General features: G+C 37.8%; 1 protein-coding gene and 1 long non-coding RNA gene across 3 annotated transcripts; both read right to left on the bottom strand.

Moving 5' to 3' along the window:
* Positions 1-6,909: 6,909 nt before the first annotated feature.
* Positions 6,910-15,081, bottom strand: bmi1b (bmi1 polycomb ring finger oncogene 1b). 2 transcript variants are annotated; one of them, XM_049012162.1, is made up of 10 exons: positions 14,729-15,081; positions 11,188-11,318; positions 10,962-11,058; positions 10,567-10,622; positions 10,427-10,477; positions 10,150-10,258; positions 9,488-9,533; positions 9,262-9,360; positions 8,884-8,964; positions 6,910-8,440 (listed from the first exon to the last, which is right to left on the bottom strand). In XM_049012162.1, exons 2-10 carry the CDS (start codon positions 11,303-11,305, stop codon positions 8,111-8,113), a joined length of 987 nt encoding a protein of 328 aa, XP_048868119.1. In that variant the 5' UTR covers positions 11,306-11,318; positions 14,729-15,081; the 3' UTR covers positions 6,910-8,110. The 2 variants fall into 2 exon arrangements, with proteins under 2 accessions (XP_048868119.1, XP_048868118.1); XM_049012161.1 differs by having other exon boundaries at positions 9,262-9,363; positions 14,729-15,080.
* Positions 15,082-18,497: 3,416 nt separating this feature from the next.
* Positions 18,498-20,727, bottom strand: LOC125740795 (uncharacterized). The gene is made up of 2 exons (XR_007397775.1): positions 20,543-20,727; positions 18,498-18,935 (listed from the first exon to the last, which is right to left on the bottom strand). It is a non-coding gene; the product is annotated as an uncharacterized LOC125740795 (long non-coding RNA).
* Between the last annotated feature and the right edge of the window lie 1,883 nt (positions 20,728-22,610).

The following is a 22,610-nucleotide window of genomic DNA, read 5'->3' as shown; positions in this document are numbered from 1 at the left end:
TGGGCCTTTTTCGTCTCTTAATTGTCTAGGAATGTAGGAAAGGCCTTTTTTTGCTTCTTAATTGTCCAGGTTCTGTACTATGCTGACCACTGAGCCCAAGCTGAGCAGGATCTTGGCTTGAAGGTGCTGGGCCTCTCCTGTTTTATAGTGTCAAGGGTCTTGGTGCTGTCCTTGTGATTTCTTGACCTAGCACTGGCAGAGAGCAACCTTGGATCGCCCCTGGCTGCAAAACTGACTATTCTCACCCGAGAATGCATGTTAATTAGTAGGCTACATGTCTCTCTGGTTTCCATTGTCTTATAGTGTGGCAGGGCTGTAAGTCTCCCTAGCGATTCCTGGCATTGACAGCAGGAAGTCCCAACAATCTTCTTTGCCCTTCCTATCACCAGTTTAGTGTCTCCTCTCCACCCTGTGAGCAGTCCTGTCAGTGCCCTGCTCAACCAAGGTCAACTTGGGAGGATGATGTCACTGGGTGTTGGGTTGGCTGGGGGGGGGGGGGAGATGGGGGGGTGGGCTGCACAGCATCACTCAAAAGGTCACCTCATGATTCTGTATGTAGGTCTCTCAGCCTCCACCATCATCCACCTTCCAAAGGGAAGGGGTGACAAGAGAGATTGGGAAAGGGGGGGGCGGGGGTGGGAAGGATAGTGTGACCCCCCTATGCAGAATCATCCTTCACTCTCACACATGTTGAAACTGGGGGCAGGGGGTAAAAAATGGGGAAAAGAAAGCAAGCAAAGTGTATAAATGTAGGGGGTAGAGTGGCCAAAAGACTGAGTAAGGAAAACGACCCCCCCCCCCCCCCCCACATCTGCATTTCAAATGAGCTTGGTGAAGCTGTGCACAGCACATGGGACCTGTCAGCTGTTGAGGACACAGGTCAGTGCCTGGGTCCCATTACCATCTCCTCTCTACATGTAACACTCTCTGTGGCTATCTGTGTGTGGGATTATGGTGCTGCAAGTCTATGCATGCATGTATATCTGTGTCTGTGTACATTCAACTCACAGTATGCAACTTTGGATTTCTATTGGTCCATGCGCATATTCGTTTACTGATTATTTGTATGCGATCCCGTCGATTGCTTAACGCGCATGGTGTAGAAATATAATTTTAGAGCATGATGTGTCTGCGCCAAGGTCCTCTGAGGGTTAGGGTCCTTGCAATAATAATGACAATCTCTAGCCATCTGACTGAATGTCCTCTCATTAGGCTGTATAATGAGTTGCCTATTCTGTGGGTTGGAGGGGGTCAGGGGGGGGGGGTCCACTAGGTCCTATTTTCCCTGGAAGTGCTGACACCAGCTGGGATAGAAAACCAAAAAATAAAGCATTCTCATCCAAATTAAGCCCCATAGAACAAAAGGAATTAAAAAGGGGAGAAGCCCCTAAAAGCTGCCTGAAATATGTTTGGGATATGAAAAGAACACTTACGCTGAGGCTGGATATTTTAATATGGTATCTGATACACACACATACACACCCACATACATGCATGGTGAAAAGATTTTGTGCAATAGTCACTATATTTTTAATTCAGCGGCAGCAGGATCCTCTCCAGGACTTACTGAACCAAACAGTATTTACTGAAACAAACAGTGCTTACTGAAACAAACAGTACTTACTGAAACAAACAGTGCTTACTGAAACAAACAGTATTTACTGAAACAAACAGTGTTTACTGAAACAAACAGTGTTTACTGAAACAAACAGTGCTTACTGAAACAGTGTTTACTGAAACAAACAGTATTTACTGAAACAGTGTTTACTGAAACAAACAGAGCTTACTGAAACAAACAGTGTTTACTGAAACAAACAGTATTTACTAAAACAGTGTTTACTGAAACAAACAGTATTTACTGAAACAAAGAGAATAGATTAATGAAAGGCAGTGGTTTTTTTTACAATCATTATCATGTACTAATCATTTCGAGGTTAAAGTACATCGATGTGTGAAAACAGTGAGTGCTGCTAGAAATATGCATATGTTTGATGTATATTTTACTGGTATTTTAAAAATGTAGGATGGCAAGGTGATTCACTGGATGGCTGGCTTGAGTCCAATAACTCTGCTCCATATGTGTGGAGTTTGCATCTTCTCCTATATTTCCTCCTGTACTTGGGGAAATTGGCATGCATCAGTTGCCCATAGTACATGTGTCCTGCAATGGAATGGTATCTATTCCAGGGTGTACTCCAGCCTTGTGCCTGGAACAGGCCCTCTTACATTCATGACAAGATGGATGTGTTTTTAAATTTCACACCATGTGAAATTTAACACGCCATTGTGTTAATTTAATGTGTATTAAGGGTATTTAATGACAGATTTATGAGACAGCGGAATATATAACTGTAAATGTATGAGATAAGGTTCGATCCTGTTGAATTCCGTCACTTTCCAGTCACATTTCCCAGACAGGATTGTGGGTACATCTTAAACAGGATACCAGTCCAGCACAGGGCACATATATGCACACAGGTTACAGAGTGACACCAGGTAGCGTTAGAGTTAACTCACTCGCAATATTTCATGCTTTTGTGAACAGCTAGCATCCACAGCACAAATACTGCCTGATTGTTGTAGAATAGCAGGATAGAATGGAAGATGCAAAGAAACCTAACCGCTTTATTGTCATCTTTGAAACTGACTTGGAAATATCAACATAAAATAATTCTAGTCTTCCTCGCTTTTTTTTTTGAGAATATCAAAAGACTATAGACTTTAATTGCATACCGCACAGCGTTGAAAGGATTTATGGTCATACCAGGCAGTATATTATCACAAAGGAACTTATGCTAGGCACACCCAGCAATTTATCATTGACATTAATTATTGAATGATACACGGTGCTTTTTCAGTCAAGATTGCAAGTGTTTGCTGCCATTATTATAATTTGGACACGCTAATTTGGACACGTAATAATTTGGACAGAACTGTCATAAAAATACTGAATCATACTTTACATTCTTTAAGACCGCTACTGTACTGTGCATTTGACTGTAAATCATACTTTTTCAATTAGTGTCTGACACAAAATTTTGGTCAGGTATACTAAGCAAATAGTAAAACAAAGCTAAAATCATTAGCTACATCTTGTTGCTGCTGCCCAAAGTCCATCTACAATATTGCCGACGTCAGCACAAAACCATATTTGTGCCTAATGAAAGCCAACTTCTGTTTTCAGTCACGTGCGGTTTTAGCTACTTTAGCTAGACTAAAAAAAATAATTCCCAAGATAAATGTTTAGTCTTTATTGATTAATATGGAACTAATTAAATGTTACATTATGTGTTAAAGGAAGATCAGGGAAGAACTGGCAAAAAAAAAGTTTACTTTTGAAGGGCTACAATTGCATAATGTAATCTAAAAAAATATTAAATGCACGCAGCACCGCGCAAATGCTGCAGCACGGTGCTGCAGAGCGGCGACCACCAACTTGCAGTCGGGCGCGACCCGCCCATAGCAACACTGCGCGCGGCAACAGTGTATCTGGCGGTTGTTCTGGAAACAAACCGGAAGTAAAAGCGCAGGCATTTTTCTTGTCTTGAGGCTGCGGACTCGAGCGCAATGACTGCAGGCGGGAAGGTTGCCAGCTGCGTAACACGACAACAGTCCCCCTGCCGAGGCGCAATGGTGCGAATTTATTCAGGCTTTAACTGTATTAGAATGTTACACAAGTAATACGAATTTTTAAGTTTGTGCCGTGACTTTTGAAATAATATATTTTGTTGAATTTTTTTAGGATTTTTTTTAGTTCAGCCTTCTCGTTTCACCCGTAACGGCATAAAGTTAGAGGAAAGTCATTCAATTTTAAGCAGTTTAATTGATTATATTCAAATTTGTGAAGTTGAACTTTACCTTACTTCCGCCAAAATATTGGAGCCCGTTCTTGTTCGACTTTGAGTAATATTAAGTCCTCGACACGGCTTTTTTCAGGTTTCTAGCTCTCGTGACACTTTCGAATTTGAGCAAGATTATCTAAAAATTCTGTTTATATCCTCGAAAACTTACATGTACTTGCTCAAAGTAACTTACATTTCAATGGCATTTAAATCATGTAAGCCCTAGGTACATCTAGGCTACGCAAGTGTTGTACTATTTTATTTTAGGTTCTGTTATGACTCAATTTGCCACAGTTTGTATAATATTCTGTCAGATTTACTGTCAGGGGAACATTTTAATGCAGACTAACGTGTGATGTATTGGAAATATAATAGTTTTGTGGGAGATAATAATCACATTTTTTAAATTATATTTGACATGGCGATAAACGTTACTTTTATTGATGAATGCTGAAGTAAGAGTCGTCGTCGTCGTCGTCGTCCCCAGCTAAATCATGGTACAGGGATGATGTTCCGGTTACTAGGTGATGTTCTGGATAATCATGCGGCTTCGGCGTAACCTGTTTTTATAGTCAATCTGTTATTTCCAGTTCACTGTGCTGCTACGAGACATACACATGTCCTTCCGCATTAAATGGTTGTCTGTGTTTACGAGCGGCTGAAACCTGAAATAACACTGATAATGAGAGTATTTAAGTGCGACATAATGAAAATAGTGTCGTAACTATCCCACGTCACGTTTTACCCATTGAAGCTGTAAAATTAATAGACCGTGTAAGTCATGGAAGACGAGAAAAACTTTACTCCTTATCGATAATCAGTGAGGTTAACCTTGTTATTCATGACGTGCCAGCAGTGTTAGCGAGGAGTAGTATGGCGACGTTCCCAAATCATCGCACTTCTGGACTGAGTCTTCCCTGTAGCTTATTGAGTTACGCGATGGTGTTACAGTTGACGTGAGTCCAGCTATAGTTAAATCAAAATGTCAGAAGTACCACTCCTCGCGATCTCTGCGCACGACGTCCCAAGGGGAATATATAAAATAATCCGTATAAGTTTATTACAATGATGGGTATGCTGATCGACAGAAGCAATGAAGTGTACCTTAATATCCGCCGTAAGCACTTTCGAAGGAATACTGTAAATATGATGCTACAGAAATGAAGCGGCTTCACCATAGGTTGAGATTAATAACAAATGTCGACTCATGCCTCAATTTTTTAACAACTGGATTTTCAATATTGTGCACTAATTAATTAACTTTACCTGAAATAAATATTTAAGGTCAAGAACTTCATGTCCAGTTTCATAATGAAAAACTGTTAAACTGTATGTTTTAGTTGTCGAAGGAACAGATTAGGTTACTTTTATGTAGTACACTAAAATATGCACAGTAAATATGTTAAAAGTTTCCCCCACGTTCAACGTGTTATGCATCTTTCTACGTTTATATCTAATTTACAAATGGCCTTTCAAAGAAGCTACTATGCATATGGAAAAATTTAACTTTTATTTTTTAACTATTAGTACGTAGGTATACATCAGTTTGCTTTAATACTAATTTTCTTTAGCAAGTCATTATTTCTCTTGTCATAAATCTCATATGTGTTGTATGTAAACGTTAATAACGATATAAAATTCGTTGTATTGTGACATCTTAAAGTAAACCGTTTTGTGTGCGTTTCTAAATGTGTTTGTTGTCTTACCACGAATTTTAGAAGTTTAACTTAAAGTCTATGGTATGTGGTATGTTACTCACGCGCTTTGAAGGACGACTAACATTTGTACCCCAAACCGATTGACTGAACCCCATTTTAAAACAGCATAGCGAATATTAATCAGTATACTATAGTTTACCCAATGAAGTTCTAAGTCGCTTTGGATAACAAGCATCACCTAATAAATTAAACAAATAAATGAGGATATTGATATTTTTACTAAAATATCATGTTAAAATACATTGCAGGTAAATCGGAAAAAATAATCAAGTTGCCAGTATATTGACAACCCACTATAGAATATGTAGCTTTCCTGTAATGTTAATTTATTATTTATTACAAAAGCGAATGTAAGCAAAGCTGCGCCTATATTTTCATTCATTTGAATAAAGATTAATCAGTTACAGAATCATTTAAAGCATGCAACCTTTTTGTATCGGTGTTTTAGCCGAAAATCGCTGGCGAAGACACCGACGCAATTTATTTTTTATTTATTGTATAATATATGCCATTTATTTTTAACACCAAACTCAGTCAATTTTGTTGTTCAGAGCATATTATATATCTATGGCGATATGTGGCAAAACCAATTATAATCTATTTTTAAAACAATATATTTAAATATCTTAATATTTTTTGCTCTAAATATTTAAATGCATACCCCCAGGAGCGTGTTTTATCTTCAATAAACAAATGTCTATTATCTTTAAAAAAAAAATTTATTTCGTGAAAATTATAAAATTATGAAGTTTGCATTTTTTTAAGTAACAGAATAATTGTTTAGTTTACTGATTGATTGATACTGTTTGCATTGCGTGTGACTTTTTTCTTTCGGTGTTTGAGACGGTAACATATCTGAATTTGACACATAGTATGGGCTTTTTATAGAAAAAATGAAACAGTAACAGGTAATAGCCCGGTGCGTTTAATCCCAAGATACCATAAAAAATTGGTTACTCTAAGATTAGTCATTAAAGGAAATTATGCTTGAAAATGATATATCTACAAATTTGCACTTAAAGTAAGTTAATATATAGCAGCATCGAGTCAAAGTTAAAAAGTTCCTTGCTGCTGAAATAAACCTTTATTTTCTGAAGTAACATATTATGCAGTCTTTTTAAAGCTATATTTTAAGGCTTTAAACTTAAAAAAATAAAAGTGGAAATATTTACTTTCAAATGCAAACTTCTAGGCATAAGTTTTTTTTTTTTCCTCAAACGACTGACTTGTACAGATGTGGAAGCGATTACTCACTTATGCACCGCTATTTGTGGTATATTCGCGGGAGCAACGTCGCTCAGAAGAGAAACATACGTGCCGACAGAAAAAAAGGCAGAAACACGTTGTAATTAAGTAATAAAAATGTAAAATGTTTATTTAGATAGACGTTTTATACTGTGCAACAGTAACAATACAATAGTTTTACATACAGTCGACCAAATACAGGATTTAGAACACTGTGGAATAGACACCACAAAACACTTGAAACAAAGAAACGAAGACTTATATAGGTAAGAGAAATAAGCGTCTGGCAGACACGTGGGACCTGTTAGTTTATTACACCTCTATGGTTCAGCTAAGTGATCGTATGTACAGGATTCTTTATCTAGAGCATGGCTTACTGCTTTACGGCAGTCAGTCCGAACTTAGAGTAATCAAAAGACTGAAATGACAGCAAAAACAGAAGAGCTTATTTTTAGAAAACCAATACAAGCTTTACTTCCAACAACACTGGGATGTTTTCCTGCTGTTCCCATTCATACTAGCCCGACACTTTATAAAATATAATACTGCTGCCAGTTGGGATACAGATAGCATAGTCTACTCCAGCATTGTAGGCCCCCTTATCTTCGCACACGCCCGCTCGCCCGCCCATCCATCCATCCATCCACCCACACGCACACACCATACAGCTCAGTTTCTTCATTTTCATTTCTCTAGCTCTGGTACATGTTGCAGTTGACTTGCAGTTGCATGTTGCAGATAAGTAGAGCTGTACATAGTATTTGTCACTTTGTTGCAGTCTCTCTCCCCCCCCCCGCCCCCGCCCAAATGATAGCCGCTTTGTGAAAGCTTAGATATGCAACCCTTATTATAATGAATATAAACTGTAAGCCTTCGGTTTGACACGGATGAAATTCATGTTACGCATTCACTTATCAAAAAAGGCAAATAGTGAAAGGAAAATGAACTGTACAAATGAAACCCCATCGAATTATGGAGAGGTACTTCTGTGCCTATCCAAACGTTCCCTGTAAAAACAGCCTTCGCCAGCATTACACTTTATGTGCTTGTTTTCCTCTCTCCAACGTCGGCTTTAATGAACATTGAAATCAGCCGATATCCCCTATTTTCTACTGAAATGCAACTTCCACTATAAATTTCACATGAGTGATATAAAGACAAATGGCAATAACGATGTTTTTTTTTTTTTTTTTTTCCTTTTTCTTTTCTTTTTTTTTTTTTTTTTAAAGAAAGCAACTACAACAGGACTAAGTCAGCATGGGAGGGGCCAGGAAATCGGACTCCGGCACCACGCCCTCGTAAGAGTCATCCAGAAGATGCTGACGAGCCATTAAGCGAGGCTTTCCGCGCTTTGCTGCAGAACGGGGGCTGGCGGTTCGGGCTCGGATTGGCGGTGGTGCCATTGACGGCACTGGAGATGTGCGGGAAGTGAGGATGTGGAGACTGGACAGGGGTGCCAGGACTGGGCAGCGACGAGGAAGTGGATGGCACACCGGCGGGGCTGTTGGCTTTATCGCTGCCAGAGTCGCTCTCCATCTCGGACCGGTTGGCACTGTTTAACCCCTCCGGTGGCTGACTAAGCTTCATCTTCTTGCAGCCGGGTCGAACTCGGTACTTCAATGGTAAGGGTCCATTCTGCAAAAGAAACAGTTCTGTGCTTACAACAGGAAGGAATGGCTGGATACAGACAGCAGACCAGGGTCAAACATGTTCAGGTCTCTATGCGTCAGCAAACCAAGGGGTTTTGAACTCACGATCAAATACGCAACAGCAAGTTAAGAGTTACGGGGGAATTAATATAATCAGTGGCAACCAAGCTGTAAATGAGAAGCTATTACCTATAACGTTTCCCATTTGCTACACTGTGCTTACAACAGTTATTCTAAGTGGCTAACTGTATACCAAGATGCATTCACCACAGATTACAGCAGAAATTTATTGTGGGTTATTTCCAGTTAAAACTCTGCGTTCACATATCTATTTAAATTAATACACACTGTGTGATGTGACAGGAAACTACATATTTTCAGTTTGAGTGCCTTTGCATATATTAAATTCACATAAATGGATAGTCTTACCCTTCTCCAGGTATAGATGTAAGCAATGTCCATTAATGTGTAGTAATCTTTCAAAGGTTCATCTTCATACATTACTTCAATCTGCATAATATACAAAGAAACTATGCTCAGTGGCTATTTTTTTTATTTCCAGGGAACAAAACTTTATTGTAACAAATTATCAATGACCTAACTCAGTCATGACCATTTTGCAGGACATAACTAGAACTAAAATTCTACAAAAAAAAAAAATACAAAATATAACTACACAAAATTTTCCATTAACTACAAGAATGCATCTACGCCAATATTATGATGGTAATTACCTAGAAATACAGAATAACACGAAAATACAGAATAAATGGCCAAACAGTATCATCTGGGATAAGCTTGACTCACCTGGAAGGTACATGGAATATCCATTTTGCTTCTGAGAAATTTTCTCAGATGCATCACAGTCATAGCAGCTGGGCACTGCAGATATCGTTTGTCAATTATCTGCTGGGGGGAGGATTTCATATTAGGGTTAGAATAATCATCAGTCACACAATCATTTTGTGTCTAGCATTTTAGAAACAACTACAGTATATAAGTAAAAAAAAGAAAGATAAAAATAGATAGCAACCTCCTCCTTTGACTTTTCCTTCTCCCCATTTCCCTGTGTTTCAACCCTGAAAACACAGTACGAAGGTTACTGGCTGAAACTCACGGTATGACTCAATGAGTTTAATATACCCCAACCAGGGAGTGCTGAGCACGAACAAGGACGATTTAATTAAGAACAACATAAACATGAGAATACGCCGAATCAAAGCCTAAGCCATTACCCATTACTGACTTTTTAAATAGAAAACACTACACAAAACATTTCAGTGATTGCAAATGTTCAATAAGTAGAGAATTGGTAACTCAGCCAGAATAAGGCAAAATGCCAAGTCGAACCGAAGAATACGCTCTGAATTTAAATGGTATACTTCAAATTTTTAGTTATTACTGAAAAAAATCACAGGAATTACCAAGTCTCTAAATAGATTTAAAAAAAACCCACATTCAAATAAAATCGGTGTCTATCTGTGTAAAGTATACAATAAAGGAGTGAATGTGTTAGTGTGTTACTAATCGAAACGAGTACTGATGATTTAATATGTAGCTTTTTTTTAATAAAATAAAAACTTCAATATTCTTAAAATATATTCGTTTGCTACAGACAAATGTTATGGCAGTCAACTCAAAGTCACCATCAGATGTGTAATTTCACAAAAGTGCATTTTTCATTATGAGATGTACCTGCTGGGGTCAAAGAATTCTATGGACAAGCTGATTATCTCATCATCTGTAATTATTCTCTTGTCCTCGTCGGCCACCTCTCCACGGTCTTCATTTGATCCATTTGCAGCTTAAGTTAAGAGACAGAAAGGACTTTTTACCCTCTCTCTGCACTCTGGAAGTCAACTCAATTCTTAATAATGCAACCTGAAGTACACAGAGGACCGTATTTCTATAGAGAGAACTGCTCTGTATGCCATCTGGTTTCATAGGGAAGGGAAAATTTAAACAAACCAACCATCAACTGATGGGTGTTCAGCATAGAAATCCCGCCTTCGTTTCATTTCATCTGTAGAGGAAAAGGAGGGAGGTGTTAAACCTGACAATTCTCATCTTGGAAAATCCATCAGCAAGGTCTTGTACATGTAAATTACTTACTTTTAAACAAACCGGGAACCAGCTTATATACGATGTCTTGAAGAGTCTTATCAGACCTACAGTTAACAGCATTACAGTTAACATTTTTTTACAATACCCATTAAAAGTTACAAGCAAAATGACACAATCAATTAAGCGATTCCAAATTCTGAAATCTAATTTAAATATAGTGTTACTTGTTCATTATGAATACAGTTTAACCTGCTTCTTTAAATCCTGTAGCAAAACATTTAAAGTTTTTACATTCCTGTAAGATGTTAATAAGGATGCCTAAAAACTATTTAATACTTAAGGGCAAATATTTTCACAAAAAAAGTCAAGCCCTGTCCGAGGATAGGTAGCTTATACATAAAACCGTATCGCTATGTGTTTTGCGGGTCTAAAATATGACTTACCTGATATTTAGAAGAGGTTTTGTTTTGTGTACTTGAACATCGCAAATTGGGCAGTATTTGCTGGTCTCAAGATAACGCACGATGCACATTTTACAGACTGTAGAAGAAGAAATTAGACAATTTAACTCATATGAAGCAGCAAGAAAACATTTGTGTTGCATGCAAATAGCGCAGACTGTGGCGGCTTTGTAAACATGCAATGGCAGCGACCGCTCGCGCTACTTACAAGAGTGCAAACATTCCACGATGGTCGTCGCGTCGATGAAATATCCACCGCACAACGCACACATCAAATGTGGATTTAGCTCCGTTATCTTAATTCTGGTTGTTCGGTGCATCGTCATGGAAGGCAAATACCTACAAAGGAAACATCAATGCCAAATTCTAAATTAGTTATCACTTAATGAAATGAATGAATTCAATTTTCACGAATGTTGTCCAAAGCCGTTTTAAGCACGACTGAACTTTCCACTTCTTACATTTATACTAAGCCGAGGCAATTCCTATTTGTGGGGAAGCGGGTAATTGATCATTACGCATCATTCCGGAGCAGCGTCAAACAACGTTTTCGTCGTCTTAGGTGAGCATGTGCCACTGAAGAATTTTACACGTGAAGGCAGTACCTTCCGATTGAAAGTAGAATAGTGTTAAATCATTTTCCTAAGGATAGGATATTGATCCAACAGACGGATCATAGGTTTCTCAATGCATTCCCGGTTGGTTGTGTTGACTGGGCAAGGTCTAGCTGCAACGCAGTTGCCTTTTGTCATTACAAAGCACATTATAACCTAACTTAAGCCTTTAAATTGCCTTATTTCCACGTTTGACGATGGGGAGTGGTATCTAGTGCCAAACACGATAACTCTTATTGTTGCTATAGCAACAACTTAGGTTACACTTGGCATTTTGCCAATGAAAATAGAGCCCTGCTACAAGAGGGAACTGCAGCTCGTGCAGATGTGACGGAAAAACAAATCCATAACTAGACAAGCCACGCTCAAACCAGCAGCGATTTAAGCCGTTACCGATTTAACCAGGCTAGCGACTGCCATTTCGCAAAAGAATCCTACATATAAACCCAATCTGTTCGGAGAAGAGAGCCACTATTCATCTGCAATGCTTTCAGTGCGGTTCGGCATCAGCCTGTTCCCCGTCAAAAAACAATGCTGATTACATTAACATTAGTAACATTTACTGCAGATTTCACTTCGGTTTCTCATATTGCTCAAAGCAACAAAGGTTTACGGTTTAAAATTACCTTTAAAAAATTTTTCTTCGTCTACAACCCATCTGAAGCTCAAGAAAGCAAGACCTTACCAGGGTACCCTACCTTAACGGGAAATGGTCCAAAAATCTGTACGAGAAGACAAGCTAATACAAAATGCGACAAATGGAGAGTCTACAGTCCGACTAACGAATCCGAATTACCGTTTTAAATCCTAAAAGGAATCCCGTGAAGACAAGTCCATACTTCGCACAGGGTTGTTTTTCGCTCTCTCTTTCTCTCTCACATACAAGCAGAAAAGGATTTCCCTAAAAAACCACCGCGTGAAAGGTGAAAGCGACAGCCACTTCAATACGCTTTCCCCTCGACATAACACACACGCTGTTCATTTTAGCAAGAGGGGAAAGTTCAATTGTCACAGCACAGCTTACAGCATTCATCTTCCATAAAAGTGCAACGCAATACAGCGTGGACGAGTGTTCATAACGCTAGACTTCACAATGCGGGCTTGTTTGAGCACCCTGGGCTCAATATTTTCGGTCGTTCTTGATCAGAATGTTCCAAGGTTCCAGCTAAAGCATTATTTATTAAAGGAGAGCTAAATACGATTAGTTTCGCCAATCAAATATTTACTGTACGTATAAGGGAGTCTTACAATAATGTTAAATCGTCATATGACATTACCAACGTGATTACATTTGATGCAATACTCCTTCAACAGTGCTCATTATCAATGGCTTCTCTAGCTCTTAATGTCTAGGATTATGCCGATTTAAGTTGAAGTCGTGCACGTGCATTCCATGACCGATGTAGATCTGCGTCTAAGGAGCGTGTTCACCAAAAACCTTCCTAAATGCGGGGACCCGCCGGAGCACCGCTGCCACCTTATGTTGCATTTCTAAAGTTTTAGCATCATGCAGTCAGTTCAGCTTACATATGAAGCCCCCACTAAACTCCAGCAAATATCCAAACAGAAACACCTGATCGGTCTGTACTAATGTACTCCATATACTTTCGGGTACTGACATGTACCACAGACGACTGAAGCGATAATGTATATATACATTAACATATATATGCCCTTTTCATTACTATCCAGCTGTAGAGTGCAAAACAGAAAGGCCCCATTCAATGACACAAGTCCCACAGTCAGGGCAATAGCATCACCATATTATTCTAAATTAGCTTCCATCAAATAAAAATGATCATGGTCCAACATGAATGGAAAATCAAGGACATACTTGGATTAAACTGCCTATTATTCAAATTAAGGGGCTAATACCATTTTTAAATACTTTAAGTTAGTCAAGGTTGGCAAACTATTTTTTTTTAAAAAGTTTGGTCATTTCTAAGATTTTTTGTATTCTACTGGCAGATCATACAAGAACTAACGGCGATTGATGGGCAGCTCACGTCAACGCAACCTCAGCTAACACGCATATTCTCTCCTTACTTTTATCTGACCAGTATGTGTCCCAATAGCTCTGAAAAAACGTCTTTTAAATCGATGCTGCGTATGCTCTGTCAATATTCTTAAGACATTACAATGGCCCACACAAACTACTCAGCCCTAGTTCAAAAAAGTACCATATTTTGTACATTAGAAGTGTAAACCAACAAACACCTTGTTCTTTGCGACAAGGCCAGTAGGTCGCCTGCACTGGTCTCAATACAACACACGAAAACCAAACTATTTAATTGATTTATTTATTTAGAGAGAAATTCATCTTAAAAGCCAAGATAACTAAAAACATTCACAGCATCCATCAACGGCCTCCGGTGTCCAACACATTCATGAAATTTGCGACAATTCATTTCGACTCAGACATACCAATGGGTTAATTGATCAAAATAATCATAACAGAGTAAAAAATAAATGAATGATAAAACATGCACAAGCATATATAGTGTGGGGCTCCAGAAATAAAAATAATATTGCGTATAGCCTTCCCACCTCGCTATGATTGATTTTCTGACATCTATCAGTCTTATAAGTTGACTATCCTACTGCGCCAAGACATTAGTTGCTGGGGAATTTAAGTTAATAAAATACAGGAAAAGAGGCAAATCAAGAATATAATAGTTTTATTAGATTCTCCAATCGGTATAGAGCATAGTTCTATAAAATAATGTTAATATCTTGAGATGAACTGGTAGAGAGATCGGTTTGAATGCTTGCAATCAAGAAGACCTGATCCATTTCGCTTCTAAATTGCATGTGAACCCCGTCTTCAATGCAGGTCTAAACAATTAAAATAAATACTTTTGAAATACACACAAGAAAAATCCCAAGTGATAATATTCTTCTATGAGACAGTGGTGTCTTTGAAGAAAACCAATAACCATCGGTCGAGAATGTAACTGAATTTAAAAGTACTGTGCGCAACTAAAGCCCGTGTGGTGTAAAGCTACAGTGAACCACAGTCAGAACCTTGCACCGAGTAGACATCGTCTTCCATTAAAGGAATAAAATACCATGCACATTCAACAAATCCGCTCATAATTAATTCATTGGTAAGATGAAATAGTGAATAATACGTACCCAGAAACTCTGGTAGTAGTCGGTGAGAATAGGGTGGATAGACAATGAAAGTTAGAAGTCGATCAGCAGAAAATGAATGCGAGCCAAGCGGCCATCTTGGAAAAGCTGCAGACGCTGTCAATTGCAATAGCCTTAGCGTAGCAACACTGAGCGCATTCTAGTTACGCAAATTCCACTTTTCTTTGGTGCCGGAAACCTATGCGACTAAAAAGCATGTGTTATGTAAAGAATCCGATCCTTGCCGGCACTGTTTTAGTGATCGGACTGCGCGATCGCCGTTCTGAAGTCTGTTTGAAAAATGCAATGCTGATGGTTCTGTGGAAACTGACACCGTCCCCCAAAATGGCTTGTAGTTCGACCGCCCCGCTTCATCACGTGGTCTCATTCCTTAAGGGTGGCCTGGGAATTAGTGTCGGTGTAATCAGAAACTAGAAATCCGTTCCCCTGCATTTTGAAAGAATCTTTATTTTATGTCAGTCATATATAGGCTACACTCTGTTTATGCTTTTGTCACAAGAGGTATTTTGTAGAGACTGAGTTTCATATTGGAACAATGCAGCACATCTTCGCGCAGTATCCTATCAGGAGTGGTAAAATACTCAAACATTCCCCACAGGGTTTGTGTATTTTCAATAAGTATTTAAACCATGTGCGTAGTATTGCAAATGTTTAATTTTTCTTGATTTAACCCATGCGATGCATGCCTCAGACGTTTCATCTAGTTACAAACGAGTGATGTCTGAGTAAAGGTGGTACGGTGAATTTTTAATATAGGTACAGGTACACGAACGAGCTTGCATTAGTCTACGCTTGCACTGCCCTGTTGCGCATTTTCTGATTATGCCTTCACATTCGACTAAACTGTTATATCAGAGTCACCTCCGGATAAACATAAGCTCATTTCGTCTCACGGGTCGCGGAATTTGGACGCTCTTGTATTTGTATAGCCATCTCCTTCTCCTCCTTCTCGACGCTTGAAACAAATGTTTTAACGTCAAATCCAATAAATACAACGTACTCCCAGGGATATGAAACTGCCATTAACTAAATAAATAAATTGGAAGTCTAATGCTTAAGTTAAAACCGGGAAATAAAAAGTATTACTGCTGTTGTCAGGCTGTCTATCCCTAATAAAACGGGTGAACCATTTTTTATTCAGGTTTTCCAGTTTCAGAGCATTTTTTTCTGTTATAGGAGCGGGTTCATCAATATGCGAAGTAAACCTTTTTATTACATTCGGTTAACTTAGACCTTATTGAAGATGCGGTTCTAACGTTATATGTGACGTCAAGCGTAAAACGTCGAGACAAATTCCACCGTTGTTTTTACTTAAGCGCGACAAACTTTGAAAACGGTACATGCTGCCGTCCATGTATTAATACTGCAAATTATACATGAATTAGAAGATAAACGCGTGGTAGATTCTTTAAAGTTAAACATTAAAGAATATGTCATAGAACTTCCAGCAAAAACAAACACTCATATAAACATCGACAATAAAAATTTAACGAATAGGGTGTTTTGGGGTGCGGTTTATTGCTCTTTCAAGTCCGATGTTAAACTTTGTATTCCTTATTGTTATATTACCACTTTAACCTGCAGTTGGAAAATGAACTCATTAAGAACTGACCCAGTGCTATACTTCTTGTCGGTTCAACTCCAGTGCAAGGGGTCACGGGCAAAATCTTTTCTGCGGGGATTCTTACTTTACATTTGTGTGGTGTTTATGGCTATATACTGAATTTCTTCTACCAGTTCAGATCCTTAAAGAACACGAAAACACTCGATGAGTGTGTTATCAATACCAGAATATATTTTGAAGACGTTGTTCTGTGTTAAGTGTAAATCCAAGAAAAGCTTTACAGTACATTTTGACACGACTAATCGATATTGCTGAAGTACGCTCAAAAAGATTAAACGATTGTTTTTAAATGTTCGTCTTTCTTGGTCGAAATCGGGAGGATGATCACCACTTTTTGGTCTTATCAGCTTTTGCCCAAGAAAGCAACCTGATCAGATAGTTCGACGAAGTTCGAATATGTTGCAACATGGCAATAAAAAATTAAAAGACTAATGTATGACTGCCACAAACAGATCTGAACAGACTATATGCGATGCCTTTTGATGGGTATTTTAACCGTATATCAAGGGAAGTTGATCTTTTAAGAAGCGATACATAGAAAATGTCGTCACACTTTGAAATACCAAGAACTGAAATGCGCTCTCTGTATTTGAAGTCAGGTCACGGAAGCCTTTGACATTCCGAAGTGTGCGTGTGTCATTTGTAAATGGGGGTAACGTCAAATGTACAGAAATGAATGATCAAAGGTATTCGAGTTTCTTGCGCCATCAGGGCCTACATATTGACCTTCACACCATCGAACGGCAGCAATGAAAAAACGTTCACAATAGAAACTGGAAGCATTCTTGGATGCTTACGAATAAATCATGTGCCTCAACTAAACCATAAAACATGACTGATTTTCGTGTGAAATGGTCGGCGTGTGAAATGACAAACAATACTCCGTCCAATAACTAGCTGAATAATAAAAGCGATAAGCCGCTGATACAAACTTTAATCCATTGTAAATTACGTAGTTCCAGTGGGTCTATGGAGAAAATGGAATGTCCTTTAAATCATAAAATTTGATATAATCAAAATCGCATATTTTACATATATAAACGCAACTTCAAGAGTATTTTTGTTTATGCAATTTAATTTAACACGCGTGTCATTTTGACGTTATGCTAAAAGAATTGTTATGCAATGCCATGTGATAAGTGTAATAGTGGATTCTTAACTCAATTAGGCTATAGCAAATTCTGTACATGGATGAGGAATTCAACTGACGCGGTAATTTGGCGATTTAGTGATTACCGAGTATTAATATTGACAGAAAATGACGAATGTAGGAAGCTTTTTTTTCAAATAATATCTTTCAGCTATAATATGTAAGAAAAAGTAGCATATGAAAGTAACCAAACAATATAAAAAATATTTGAAATGTACACATGTATAACATAGGCCTACAGGATTTTATTTATAAGCATCATTGAAGCATATATTTTTATTTACTAAACAGCGGTGACGGTGTATTTTGCGAACATTTTGTTTTTTAAGTGCCTTGTAAGTGTCCGAAATGTTTTGAGGGTCATGTAATGGCAGGTTAAGGGTCTCGGCTTTGTAAATTTAGAGGCGATGGCCGTAACTTCTTCCTAATTTAACTTAACCTGTAGATGTTACGCACCGCTGTGCGGCTCCGTATATATATATATATATACTGCTCTCCCAATAGACGCGCTTATTCAGCAGGAGTGCAAAACAGTTATACTGCGGGGTCGGCTGGTGAAATGACAACAAACAAAATGATTACGTCGTTCAGTTTTTAAGTCTTAAACCGACTTGGATCCATATGATAATTCAAGCTTTATTAAAAGTACATTCGAAACCTCAGGCCCAAAAGTACAGCATTATAGTGGATACAGAAACAGTGATTTCATATAAATGGAATGAACTTACCAATTATTTGTACACGATTTGCATCTGTTAATAGATGTTGAATCTTATGACACATTTTTCTGACACAAATAAATGTTTCTATTTGATTAAATGTGAGGGCTTATAAGCCCTACAGCCAGTTGGTTTCACATAAATCAGGGGCATTATTCATTTTTCTCTGTCAGGAGTGATTCTGCTATAGAGAACATATTTAATTATTCATGTAATTATATTCCTTTCTTGATATGAACTAAAACTAATGAGACAGAATGACTTGCCAAAACTTTATTGAGGCAAAATGTGAATCACAGTATTACGAACAGCAGCATAAAGGTTTGTACTGAGTTGACATAACAGGCGTTCATTGACATTAGTACACGTGATGTAAAAAATAAACAATATTTCATAAATTTTATTTTTCAGAATAGGACTGTATGATGTACAATTATCGGCATATGTGGAAAAAGCCACTGCAACATTATTTAATTGGTTTTAACTATTCATCTTTGTTACAGTCAATACTTACACATAAAACACACCCTTATAAAAAGGCTTTTGAGTTCACGTTGTTTTCTGTAGGAGAAAGAGACATTTGTACAATGAAAGGTACGGATATGAGCGGAACACACTGGGATTTACAGTAGAGGAAAAGGGCATCAGCGCTGACAAAAATGTCTGTCCAGCATCTCCCAGCATGAGGCTTTTCACCTTCAAGAAACCAAAATGGAAGATATGTTATTATGAAATGAAAAGAATCAAAGGATTCCAATGACCTGTAAGCAAGCAACAGCTGCGGTTGGGTCAGTTGCTAATAATGTCATTTAAAAACACAACGCTATAATAATTATTATTATGTGGCATCCTGTTAACTCCTGGCAAACATATTCACGAAAGATCTCAATTGTTCTGCCTTGTGTCCAAGTCTTTAACATTCAACTATAATCAACCAATATAATAAATTACATGCATTTCTGAAGAATTTATGAAGACTCATTATGTATATGTATTACAATTAAAGTTGGATGGAGCCTAATATCACATACATATAAAGATATAACATGCCCTGTCTTAACCCTGGCTGGCTACAGCATCTTCAGATATTCAGAAGCTTACCACTAACACACTTATCACTGTGTGAGAAGATCTGTCTAACTGGGATGATGCTGTGGCCAGGATCGAGGTTAAACCCAGACATACGATGTGTGAGAAACTGCAGCTACAACAGTCAGTGTCATGCCTATTTAATCTCTTCATCATCATGCCAATATTTCTCATGCTAATGAACAGCACTGTCAACAATAATCATGAACATCTCAGCGGTGTCAATTCTAACTTTATAGATCTTTACAGGATAAAACAACAAGCAACGAAAAGAATGTGAATGATTATATAACATTTAAAGCTTGTCCTTGGGAAAATCCTGTTCAGTTCCATGTATTTCAAACTCAGCTGTCAGGTCTCAGGGATTAATTTTTGCCCAACACTGAACACATTGTACATCTCTTCAACTTAACGGGCTGCACGAGGACACAGTATTATTTAAACAGAGCTAATACGGGGAGAATGATGTGTGTACATAAAAACTGCCCATCTGTATATACTAAATATTTTTATTAAATTACTTTTTTAAATTAACTTTATTTATATTTTCACCATAAGGTGTGTGTTGCTCTTATAAAACAAACACATTTTGAACAAATGAGTATCCCAAACCCCAAATTACCCAGTTTTTTATTTCACCATAATTAACATCCTTTAAAATAAAACCCACAGCGCTATAAAACTAACACAATTACAATGCCATAGGTCGCAACGTGTGATCAATAATTAATATGAAAGCAGAGTTAAGTTGTGTGTTGCTTTCACGTTGTCGACAGGATTGTGACGTCGTCACCCAACCCGGGAACAGGCTGACTATGAAAACAAAGAAAACGAACGGTCTGCATCTGAGACTCACGCCACCGCATCAACGTCACGTTAATTTGATACGGATAACTACACCGCCAGGAACACCAGGAAATAAACTACATCTCCTTAATAAAAAAAAAACCGAACTAAACACTTCATATTATTTCACGACTGACAAATAACTAGGGTTTACAGTTTCTATTACATGATTGACTGGCATTCAATCGTATCAAACAGATTCGCTACTGATCAGTATGTACTACGTTGCTGCTATTTCACTTTTGACAGCATTCAGCGGCGAGGCTCTCCTCGTAAGGTCTCATACGGTGGCCCGCTTTCTTCCCATACCCAGCCATCGCACGAGGTGACTGAAAACGTACACAAACATCCATCCGCTATGCGCTTACCCAAAACCAAATAGGCGGATCTCAACGAGCAGCCTAAAACATCAAACGCCACCTAGATTTAAAAAACAAATCCCAAGGTTTCCACATGAAAATGTTGCCGATCCACAGAAAACCGTCGCACTTTCAGGAGAAATTCTTACAACTCCATTGTCGAGGTAGCATGACCTCCGACACTGCACCACGTGATGGGGGCTCAGCTGATGTTGCTGGTGGAAAAATCCAGCCTATTTCTTGAAGAAAGCGACAACTGAAGCGAGACAGCCTCTTGTGGTTGTAGCTAGTTTTGTAGTTCAGTAATAATTTATACACTTACCTCCGTCACGTACGTGTTTTTAAATATTTACAATGCAACGTTTGTTCCTGTAATGCTGTACTAGGCATTGTCTTATTTTGATTGTGTATTTTAAACCGAAATATATAAAAGCCATATATATCTTCCATTTAATACTTTTCATATTTCTCGAAGGTGACTGAAGTGCACACACTTCTCACCTAAACTGCGTAAATAACTCTCAAGACTGAATGGCAGATCAAAATATTATTAAATATGCATAAGCAGCCAAAGGTCACATTCACTCAAATTATCAATATCTATATACAGATGGGCAGTTATATTCCAAGACAAGACCAAATAAACAAACAAACGACACATCTTCATGAGAACATTTGTCTACCGTCCTCGAAACTGCTTTTTATACTTTACATTAGATTTACACTAATTAAAATGGCTTTAAGCAAGTTGCACTGTTCTATATATTTTCTGTGTGAATATATCGCAAATATTTTTATGTTACCTAAACAAATTAAGATATCAAGAGAAACATAGACAAAGAGATGGTAATATATGCAACAAATGGACCTCTCATTTTTCCCTTGGGAATCGCTCCCTATAAGGACGATTACATCTGAATGACTGTATAATGCATATAAGGGAAAGTATTGTTTCTTACAAAGCTGAATTTAAGTATATTCATTATATCAGCACTCGAAAAAACAGTCTGAACTCCTAAACACATATATTTTGTAACACCATGATGCTTATTCAATTCATGTATATTATGCTATAGTATAGCAGTCAAATAAGTTTTTCCTTCCTATTTTTTTCTCATTTGTGTATAGTCTGAAATAAGTAAAAATGTGTAAGTAAAACATAAACACGAAATACTTAACTTCTCGCATGTCTGTCAAGTAAATAATTATCTACATAGTTTTAACACATATAATTATGTTTTTGTAAGTGTGAAATGAGAATATCGCGGAAACATCAAGGTAAAACTTGCTTTTTTCTTCTCTTTGAGATACGAAAATATTACACGTTTACAACCGGAAGAAACCAAAAATAAAGAAGTCTATATGTAAATAAGTATGTAAAACTACAGAGTAAAGATAGCAGACGAGCCAACTCATGTTAAACAATGATAATGTCCTTAGATTCCGGGTTGTCAAATCCTGACAAGTAAGGTGTTTGATCATGCCATATTGAAAAATTATTTTTTAAATTTAAATCAATTAAATACGATGCACCACACTTAATAACATAATTTACATAATGTTACATAACATAACCAGTGGTGGACAGTTTGTTACAAATGGAAGCTTTACTATGAAATCCGGTAAATACTTTAAAATACAGTCGCTTTACCTCCTGTCTTAAATCCAGTCGTTTAGGCGGGTTTTCCAATTTCACTTTTAAATTTTTTTTCTCCTAAGTCGTCTTTTCAATGACTCGTTCTGGTTTTTCAGTGGGAATTCGACGCTTTTCCGTCAAAAACCCCCCGAAACCCATTTCTTCTGAGCTTATGAGGCTAAGTATGAAGAGAATAGGGCTTGGACTCGGCTTATTTAAGCCAACAGCCTTTAGTCGGGACATCTCATTATAGCTTCGAGACTTTGGCTTACGGGATATATCATTAAGATCTATGTATTATATTGCAATGGAAATGAGCTTATTATCGCTCACATAATACGCAATACCATTACTTGCATCTATTATCGCTATCATCCGAACTTGGAAATAAATGTTTAGTTTTACAGGACTCGTGTTTTTATACCATCACGCCCATTGCTG

Source organism: Brienomyrus brachyistius, chromosome 4 (genome assembly GCF_023856365.1).
Source record: "Brienomyrus brachyistius isolate T26 chromosome 4, BBRACH_0.4, whole genome shotgun sequence".
NCBI classification, from domain to species: domain Eukaryota; kingdom Metazoa; phylum Chordata; class Actinopteri; order Osteoglossiformes; family Mormyridae; genus Brienomyrus; species Brienomyrus brachyistius.
Note: the sequence above shows the minus strand (reverse complement) of the source record. Positions and strands in the feature narration are given on the sequence as shown.

Excerpts from the sequence above, each read along its gene's own strand:
- bmi1b (XM_049012161.1), bottom strand. The coding sequence starts at position 11,305 with ATGACGATGCACCGAACAACCAGAATTAAGATAACGGAGCTAAATCCA. Across the intron at positions 10,259-10,426 it reads TGAACACCCATCAGTTGATG|CTGCAAATGGATCAAATGAA; the intron begins GTTGGTTTGTTT and ends TCTTAACTTAAG. Across the intron at positions 9,364-9,487 it reads AGGAAAAGTCAAAGGAGGAG|CAGATAATTGACAAACGATA; the intron begins GTTGCTATCTAT and ends TCCTCCCCCCAG.